The sequence below is a fragment of the Ptychodera flava genome, chromosome 8, assembly GCF_041260155.1.
Source record: "Ptychodera flava strain L36383 chromosome 8, AS_Pfla_20210202, whole genome shotgun sequence".
NCBI lineage: Eukaryota > Metazoa > Hemichordata > Enteropneusta > Ptychoderidae > Ptychodera > Ptychodera flava.
In genome coordinates this window covers 44235579-44245887 of record NC_091935.1, presented here as the reverse complement: position 1 = coordinate 44245887, position 10309 = coordinate 44235579, and the positions used below count along the sequence as shown (strand labels likewise).

Sequence of the window (10309 nt, the reverse complement as noted above, 5' to 3'; positions counted from 1 at the left end):
AAAAAATAGTTTCCATAATGTCATGACAGATAAACCAGAATTCAATACACTTTCACACATTCAAAGAACACATCTCTGCATAACATAATGAAAAGCCTTTTGTGCAGTAAAAGGACATTCAAAATAAAGAAAACTGCATAATCAAGATTTGGTATAGCTATATTATCAGAATGGAAGGCCGACAAGGAATAAACGTCGAAAATACAATTGAACTTACACTTTACTGACATTATTCAGGAAAAATCAACAATTTATTTCCCGACACTGTAAGCTTACTCAAGATTAATTGTAAACCATAAGATAGTTACAAATGTTTTACATTTCCCCTTGGTAGATTCATCGCCAAGTGGTATACAGAAGTCGAATTTTATCACAGCTTGAATGACCCCTGATTTTTATTATTGCTTTATTAAGAGAATGGCTTATCGTTTCGATGTGGAAAATTTGAGAGGGGTTTCAAGTGTTTCATCTTTTGTTGCGTACTACCTTAATGCCAAATATGACCTTATTTTTTCTAGTGTGCTGGAGATCTTATCTGTATCTATACCTAGCGTTAGATTTTTGTCATTTGGATTTGTCTGACTGATTCGACTACATACATACAAAACATATAATTTTAGTGTTATTATATTTTATAACGATGCCAGCTGGACTGTGAATTAATGATTTTAAACCCATTTGTGTATCATAACAATTAAATCAGTCAAAAATTTTTAATTTTTTAATTTTGGAACACAAACTCTTCCTCTTTTGATTCGATTTGCTCTTAATTTAGCAAAATCTATACATCAATTTTTACAATGCTTCATTCTAATTCACATGAACCTCTAACGTAGAGTTTCATCTACGACTTTCAGTTGTATTTACAACTTCACCTTTCAGTTTCATTTACAACAAACTTCACCTTTCAGTTACTTCCAAGAAACGAAATCTTTTAGTTTGATTTAAAAGAAAACAAAGTCCTTCCCCTCAGATTTATTTTATTAAATCTGACTTCATTTTTTTTATTTGTACTGTATGTACTTTATTTTATGACGTACAGATTTGCATGAATGGAGTGGAGAGGGTGATATGTTAAGGAAATACGTTCCAAAATACATTCCAACGAACATTTAATCTGTTAGACACATCTATACGGTAACATATTCTCGGTTTGGAATAAAAATCAATTGTTTTGCTACTGGTTGTGTGAATTCATTTTGATTGCAATAAACATTGTTGTGTCAAAAAAAACTCACTCTGTGATGATTTTATACGCTGTAAGTTCATTCCACATGATCTACTATAATTTTTAAACCTCACAGTAGCGTGAGTAATGGGCAATAAAACTCACTTCTCGTAGCTGAGTTATAAACGTTGTCTGAGATTTAATCTGATCGGTTAACTGATCAATACGTCTAGCCAGAACAATTTAACTAAATCAAAAGAAGAACAGGAGATATAGGGACGATGACTGTATCTCTGACAACAACATATTATGGGGAAACTACTTTGGTGGGTGTTAACGTGTTATGTGAGATCGTGTCTGTTTAATTAAACGCGTTTGTTCAGATTAATTAATTGGCCATTATTGGCCAATACTGCACATCATTAGTTTGCGCAGTACAGTAGTAAAGCGTTGTTGGTGAGTCATAACACAAACGCCGATCCGTATCCATGGCACATGGATGGATCCATACTGCCGAAAGATTTCACCATTCAGATTTCGGCAATCGGATTTGTACAATTTGGCAGAAACGTTTCTTAAGAAACTCAAGAATACAGAATACACTTAATAATTTAGCAATAATCACACAGGTCCTATTTTCACAAATCTGTGGATACAGCCTCCCTGAGCAAACCAGATCGAGTGAACAGACCGACTAAGAGAAGATGGGTCCGAAGTAATGTCTGCAAAATGTCTCTAAAAGTTCAGAATACGATTGGCATTCAAAAACATGAATTTCAGGATATCTTTTGCTTATCTCTTGCCATGCGGGTTTCATTCATCCATTCATCTGTGCAACGACTCAGCTAAACGTTTGACTTTGTTATTGTGAAGGTTTCATTGATAAAGAATAAGTACAAAATTGATTTATTCACTTTATTTAAAAATGAAATGAAAATATACATGTTTAATCCAGCATTTTCGACAAAATCTGGAAACTGCAGTCGTTTATTGCATCCATAGGGAAGAACGTTTGCGGTTAAGGTGACGTCATAACCTCATCAAACTAATCGACGTGTTTTGGGACTACAGCACTGTCATCGTACTTCTAAAATTGCTTGTCAATACGGACAAATTAGACATCATGTGCGTAACTTCGCAGATTTCTTATCACATAAATCAACGACGACAACAACATCATATAGGTTACAGATAAAGCCAGACATATTATGAAGTAGATTTGCATTCTACAGCGCTACGAATCTCCACTTGTCGTGAACACTAATCTGCAAATCCAGAAAATGAATTTAGGAAAAAGTTCTTTCAAAATTGCGGTCGGGCGTGTCATCCCCCATGGATAATATGCTTCTAATTGTTTATGATATGTACCCCGCATCACCGCTTCCGCTGTGTCTGATGCACTTGTTGCAAATATATCGGTGTTCATCACCTCTTTTGAAAACTTTATCGCATTTTCGGTTTTTATGCTCCCGATAATGCATATCGTTATGGAGACATTAATATCTTGCATTGTGAATTCTTGACGGAGAGCTTCAAAGAAGCCACCCAGGGCAAATTTGGAAGCGCTGTAAGCTGCCGTGTAAGGTTGTCCACATTTACCTACAAGATAAAATAGTTCGAGAAAAGAGAAAACGTTATAACGCGAAAGACTGACGAAAATCGTCCTATGGTTTGAAATCCCGGCACCATGATAGCAAATCGACCGCACGGGTTTAATCGATGATGATAGGTAAGACAAATAATTTAAAGTTATCAGATACTACTTATGGAAACTTCTACTAAATATTTTACACACGTTCCATCAGAAATAGATTTGATAGCAGCCCTGTATCAAATTCAATCACCTACAACCGCTTTTTCGCTTAGCAATTCAGTTTCGTGTTTTGAAAACGTACTGACAAACGGTGTGAAGGTGGAGTCCTTACCGGCAAAACTGGACATTACAGTAATGCTGCCGTTGCTCTTCTTTAACATGGGTAGTGCATATGTGGCCAGATGGACGTAAGCTTTGAAATTGACGTCAAACATTCCATTAAGACGGTCAAATTGACCATTCCATAGTTCTAGCTTGTTCCCTGCGATGTGATTAAGAATTAAAATATCTAATCCATGAAATCGCTGTTCTGCCTCTTCGATCAATATCTTGGTATGGGACATGTTTCCCATATCCAATGGAATGTAGTGTGCTTCCTGTGCACCGAGTTCCATACACTTCTGTACAACCTGTGAAAGACAAAGTAAACAACAAGACCGTGTGTCTGCAAGATAGTGTTTGGCAATTGTTGGTTGGTCAAGGCATATCACGGGATGAGACAGAAAAAAAATAATTCGCAGTCATCATGGCGTATGCGGATAAGAGCAAACATATTTGAATGCAACTATGCCAACTACAAAGTTGTAAAAGAAATAAATGATTATTTTACCAAAAAGCATATCTTCTACGCGACTTGTTTTCTGTAATTATCAAATCATATCTTTGTAGTATATCTCATCAAAACTGGAGGTTATGATAAACACACACAAAAGTAGCGGAAGACAAGCATCACAAACTCTTTCCAACGGTAAAAAGTGTCTGCGATGTTGTTCAATTCACACGATTTATATTGTGCTATAGACTTGCTCCAACAAGTCTGTGGGCATATAAATATCAAAACATATAAATTTAAGGACCGAACATCAGCAAACCGTCGCCCTAATGGTAGACTGTTGCGTAGATCGTGGGGTGAACGCTTGGCGAGCCAGTAATTCAGCTGCAAAGAAAAGTCAGGCGATTGGTGTCAGTCTATAATTGTGATACTATGCCATGGTGTAATATTGTTTCATCTTACTTGCTGCAGGATATTTTCTCTCCTAGCTGTAATTAACAGCCTTGCACCGAGTTTTGCATAGCTGTATGCCAGCTCCTCTCCAATACCAGTACTGGCTCCAGTGACTATTACTCGTTTTCCTTTTATGGAATCTGGGGAGAAATGTGAGAATCTGGAGAATATAAGGTCGTCTGTTTTAACTAAGGTCACCCCACATACTGTTATACGTGGAGTGGACACCGGTAGAGGACATGCAGACACATCACGAAGATTAAAAAACGTTACTGAAATAAAAAAAAAATGTGTTAGGCCGGTCTGTGTTTGATGTAGTGTGTTCGAGATAGGCTATGTCAAATAACTTCTGGGGTCAACGTACGCATCTTCCGATAGTAACTTGAAGCTTAGTTTCGAAAAGGAGAGGAATGTATTCGTGCTAGATTTTCATAGATTTGTGATCGCAGTGGGGAAATTTTCGCAAATTACTGGAACACACACTATCATTTGCACATGGATTCTCAAGAAGACGAAATGAACGACGATCGAATCAATCTGATAAAATTAGATGTATATATAGGCCTTGAGATAGAAAACTCTTTTATTGATCGATTTGAGCAGGCAGTATACTAGTGTGCCATGCCATCCTCTTAGTTTGATTTTAGTGAGAAACATGGAGGACCATATTGAGGTCGCCAAATATGGACGGTTTGCTTCATAATTTGTTACAGCTTTTAGTTGAGTGTAAAGGTCATCCTAACTTCGTGGCGGCCTATTGTACTCCTGAAAATTGACGTTTATCTTTTGCACACAGATCAACAAAGCTCCGTACGAAAGACTATCATTTGTGAATGGCTGAAAGAGATTTTTGGTCAAAATTTAATGATATAAGTAAGAAGCGTCGGATAGGTAAATCACTGAAAAACAAAATATCCCGGTTTACCGAGCATACTGTCTGCCTTGTATGAATTTTATGAAAGAATTTTTTGAAAATTCCAAATTTTGAATTCTTGAGAGTGTGATGGGTATGACCGATATTGGTTGGGTGTCAAAATAAATATAGTATCATATTTTTTGTGAAACACTTTGGTTGTCTGAGGACCTTTGGTTGTCACAACAAATGCCAATCTCGAGATAGGTACCTACTAAGGACTTAGGGATATCGCGGCAATCTGATTAAATTCAAATGTAGTGTACGGCGTCTACTTACACGTACGTGGTATTCTCTTGCTGTCGCCTCTCGACAGAAAGAGAATACCGCGTACGAGTAAGTAGACGCCGTACTCAGACTCTACATCTGATTTTAATCAGATTGGATATCGCAGCAAAGTAAATGAAACTTTTTAAAAATTACTAAGTTTTACTCTGCCTTTCACAGATATATATCAACGCGTATGTATCTGAAGCTGATTTTCGATATGAATAGTGTAACAAAGCTCTGGCAAGCGATGGTGACGTTTTATTATGTAATCGTGGCTGCAATTGTTCCAGTTCAGTATCAACGTTAACGTGACGCAACGACGTCGGGACACGTTGTCCAGTGCCACTGCGGGTAGACTTGCTCCGAGCCTGTGGGCATATAAATATCAAAACAGAGTGGGTCTAAATTAAAGGAATTAACTTCAGCAGACCATGGAGGTAGTCCCTGCTACTTCCATAGCGTGCAACAGTCACTTCAAGGCACTTGGAGCTTACCTCCACGCTCTGAGCGAGGAGGTACTAGGTGTAGCCTACTATCTCCATGTCATGCTAGATGCTTCCCTTCTACGCCGTGCTTTGAGTAAGCTCAGTATGGATTTTATTCAGCCTCAACTGCCTCAGCACATTCCCTCAAAACAGGTTTTCGGAGGAATGCTCGCAGAGTTCAGCTCCGCTTCAATTTTCTTTTCACTCTGAGATAACGGTCGCGCTACGATAACGATCTCCGCAATTCACATGTCCGAAATATTATACTTTGCATGCTGAACACTGTTTTCATTGGTGGATGGTCTTGTGAGGTCAACGCACTGTCCGTGGTTCGACACGCCAACGTCGCGCGTCCCTCTGCTTATAATATCATCACAAAGAGGTACCATGGCACACAGGTACTTGCAGTGTTGCTCGGATCGTCGATCGGGGGCCCAGGATCGAATGCCGCAGTGTGTGGGCGAAGGCCGAACCTGGGTAGTAAGACCTAATCTTACTACTACCAAGGTTCGGCCTTCCGCCTCACACTAGCCTTCGATCCCGGGCCCGGCCTCCGATCAACTATCCAAGCAACACTGCAAGCACCTGTGTCGTGGGGCATGGCACGGATCAACGTTCAGCTGTCCGTGCTTGCACACACCGCAACCGGCGAGCAGAGCAACCTAGCATTCAAGCCAGAGGGAGACTGCGAGAGGTCAACATATGAATCTTGTAACGATTAGTAGATTGTATGGTTGCACGTACTTACCTGGATCAAATTTATCAACCATGTTATACGCAATGTATAGACCCAGAAGAATAAAAAAGAACTTCGCTGTTGTCGACATGTTTATTGTACTGTAGTAGCACGGTCCGCGTGATAGAGGGACCGTCTATAGCCGTTTACTGGGTACCCCACCACAGTCTCGATTACCCAGACTGCACTTGGCTTCTCATCCGGCCGACGCGCCATGCGCGTCACATGTGTCTTACCTCATATATCTGTATTTAAGGTCATATGGTGTCGCCGCGCGTACCACCACAGTGCAGCGCACCCATTAATTTCATCGGTAAGGTGGGCCGTAGCCAGGGCGTGTTCATTTATTCCAAGGTGAGGGGCAAGCCGAATGTCCTCGGGGTTGACTTTGCAATATCTGACTTCTGCAGTGCAGCATTTTCCTTTGCAACATCATTGGTGAATGGTCACGTGAGATAAACGTAAATTCAAAACCCAAAGGAAATATTCAGGTATTCCTATTTGTAAAATGAAATCCCTTAAATGAAAACACCATTTTTCTGTCATCAAAAAACCAACGACAAGTTACACTTTGAGGTATATCGAACAAGGTTTTTTTTTCGCGAAATATGAATCTTCAACACTGAAAGGAGTAAGCTTACCGGTTCAAATATTTTTATATACGAATCCACTGGCCATAACTACACTTTTATCGAATACAAATTGACCAGGTTCAATTGCTCGCCAGCTTGACTGGAGAATATTTCCCCTGTCACAGTGTATGCTCCCATTCAAGTATCAATTTCGTCAGCTGTTGCACCCAAACACCATCACTGTTACTATCATGGAGATTAATTTTCACTGTCAGAGTCAGTCAAAAAGAGTTTAAAATATCTATCGTTCTAAACGCATATGATATAATGCACGTCACATGAATGATTTTGGAGTAAACTTATAGTTCATATTACAGCACTCACCTTAGCTCTGTGGGCGAAGAAATTTTCTTCCATAAGTATATACTTTACGTCAGTTCAAGGTAAATAAATTACATGCGATGAATCTTCATTCATCAATCAACTGATATTGTCCAAACAAAACCACTTAGCCCTGTTCAATCATAGACGGTTGTTTATCTACTGTCTATGGTTCAATACATCTTATTTTAAAAAAATAGATATTTGGCAGTATTATCTCTTCTCTTCTTTCTCCCTCTTGGTAGAGTTTTCGATACTCTTATCAGCTAAAGTCGTTTCTTTTGAGCTTGTCGACTATCTCCTCACCAAAGTTGTCCGTTGGGGAAATTTTCATTAACTTTGCATATAAAACAGCCTAGTTGCCCACTATTTGTTTTGCCAAGCTAATTTTTTGAAGTCTTCGCGCACATTTTGCTAGGTACGTTTTCCTCCCATTTTTGATTAAAATCTTGTGGTCATATTTTGACAGGAGAAAAACTAAAGTAAACTGTTAGAAATAAACGACGATAGAAAAAAGAAGCAATATAGTTCCTATGATTGATACCATCCCTGAAAACCGGAACAATCATATGATTATGTACGCGCCTTGCCCCAACCAAGCAAGGCGCGAGCCGCACGACAGAAGCCCAAGCCCCACGGCAAACCAAGGCTACAATTATTGCAGCTAATAATTATGAAGATTTTAGATCTTAAAAGTGTTTAGGACAATAAATGAACAACAAGCGCAACTTCTGCAAATCGAGGAATACATTGCACAAAGGCTGGTGAGTAGTAAAGTAAACGTGGTCAACTGGGATGAAGTAAGAATTTTACACCCCATTTTATTCATTTATCTACATGAAGCGAAGGAAAAATTAACCATCCATGTAACTAAAGTGTGACCCTGACCTATATACGAACTCACGCACGCGCAGCAGTGCATTGTCCTGAACTAAGCGGGAAATTCCCTGCTGAGCATGTTTATACACGTTCCGAAGGTGTACGGGAAATTCCGTGTGAGTCATCACCATCAAACTAGCCTATATAAAGGACCCCCGTTGTCAGTCCGGCCGGCCGGTCGCGGAGTCTAGCTGATGTTGAACACGAAGTTCCTATCGGTACGAACTAACTTTCATATCCATTCAATCCATAATATCGTAGATATCGCTCCAGCGGCGGACTAAATCCTTCTTGTTTTTGAATTTCTAGCGCCTGATGAAATATGTCCTGAATAAGTTCTGACCCCGGAGCCTCTGTTGTTGCACCTTTTTCTTGTATTTGTGTAAGCAGCTGTTTATATTGAACATAATAATGTTTATATTTCTCTCGTCTCTTTGCTACACCTGTTTTCCCTTGTATTACATCAATAACAACACCTGGTATAGGAGTTAAGGCTAACAGTACCGGAACTGTCGGAATTGCCGCTATGACAGCAGAACTTACAAGAATTCCCTTAGTAATATTGAGAGCCATATCAATTCGACCCATTAATTTATAACTTCGTCGATATGCAGCACTTGTTCTTTCTATGTAATCAGCCAATTGTTCAACGCTTTCAACAACTGAGATGTGCATTTTTTTTTACTGTATATGTAAGGGATGATAAAAAATAATTGTAGTAATATAGAAATACAATATGGCAGAAGGAGGAGAAGATATACCAATCCAGGATTTCGTTGATGCAAATTTAAATGATGATGATGACGCTACTGCTGAAACATCCTTCATAAACAACGATAATGCCCTTGCAGAAGCCGAGCCTTTCCAGGCCGGCTCAAGCGACAGACCCGCAGGTGAGTCGTTGATTAGACAGAGAGGAGAAATTACAGATATAACGGCTAACCAATACTTAGATAGTAATAGGATTACTGATGCGCATAAACGAGAATTAATGCATACGAATGCTAGTATTAGGGATGGAGAGCTGTATTATCGAGACGCTAGGCTGACATCAAATAAAAGCACGAAATCTTTAATGCCCTCCTCAATAAAGGTAAGGGAGCTGCAGAATTTAAAAAAGATATATTAGGAATAGATCCAGATTTTGTATCAGAATTGACTGATAATGAAGCAAAAATGTTATTGAAAAGGCCGGCCGATAAACTCAAACCCTACGACATTGGACGACTCAGAGATAGAATAACAGATTTACGAGAAAATTTTAGCGATAATGCCGATGAAATACATACTATCGAAAATAAAATCGAAAAATGGAATAATGAAAACCCTGAGTATAGAGCTATTAATGATGAATTAAGGATTGCGAATATGCGTATTAGCGACCTTAACAATGAAAAAGTTAAAATAAGGCTAGAGAAAGAGAAGCTGAAAAACAGTTAAAGGAAATTCCTGAAGATCACACCCAAGGAAAAGAAAAGCCAAGAAACTACTAGCTGAACTCATAACAAGAGAAGCTAAAGTTGACAATCGAATTGAATACGAACATGGTAAAATCAGTGGGCACGTGAAAGTCTCGCTACTACTAGGTCTCTTCGTGATGTAATTTCCGATCCAGAATTATCACTCAGACTGAAGCTGACAGAATTATTTAAACGAAATGGTATTACAATCGCTGCAATACTGACTGCTCTTGGAATGACAATATCAACAATTGCCCTGGCTGTGACTAGAGGAGGAGGGGGAGCAGGGGGAGGAGGAGCAAACGCAGGAGGTTCAGGTCCGCCCAAAGTATATACAAAAGCGAAAGAAATTGTAAAGCAATTTGGCGAATGGTTAAAAACATTGGCCGCAAAAAGTGCTGCTGCAATACCAGGTTTAATCGGTTCCCTCGTCAGTTTTCTATTAAAAACAGCAGGATCGGTTGTTGGATTTGTTGGAGAACAGCTATGGATATTTTTAACTGGATTAACATTAGTCATTATAAATAAAATTATGTATTAATATATCACACCCCTACGGCATCAACATGTTTGGTGAAAAGAATATTGCAAAGTTTCTTTCTAAAAATAAAGACCTGTTTGGTTTC

The 10309-nt window shown here is 39.0% G+C and overlaps 1 protein-coding gene across 1 annotated transcript; it reads right to left on the bottom strand.

Annotated features, from left to right (window-relative positions):
- Nucleotides 1–2069: 2069 nt before the first annotated feature.
- LOC139139402 (hydroxysteroid 11-beta-dehydrogenase 1-like protein) lies at nucleotides 2070–6572 on the bottom strand. The gene is made up of 4 exons (XM_070708311.1): nucleotides 6404–6572; nucleotides 3997–4127; nucleotides 3094–3391; nucleotides 2070–2767 (listed from the first exon to the last, which is right to left on the bottom strand). The coding sequence occupies exons 1-4, from the start codon at nucleotides 6480–6482 to the stop codon at nucleotides 2403–2405; spliced, it is 873 nt and encodes a 290-aa protein (XP_070564412.1). The 5' UTR covers nucleotides 6483–6572; the 3' UTR covers nucleotides 2070–2402.
- Nucleotides 6573–10309: the final 3737 nt, after the last annotated feature.

Coding starts and splice junctions, on each gene's coding strand:
- LOC139139402 (XM_070708311.1), bottom strand. CDS start 6,482: ATGTCGACAACAGCGAAGTTCTTTTTTATTCTTCTGGGTCTATACATT. Junction 4,128..6,403: donor GGTTGATAAATTTGATCCAG/GTAAGTACGTGC, acceptor ATTTCTCCCCAG/ATTCCATAAAAGGAAAACGA. Junction 2,768..3,093: donor TGTAATGTCCAGTTTTGCCG/GTAAGGACTCCA, acceptor TTTATCTTGTAG/GTAAATGTGGACAACCTTAC.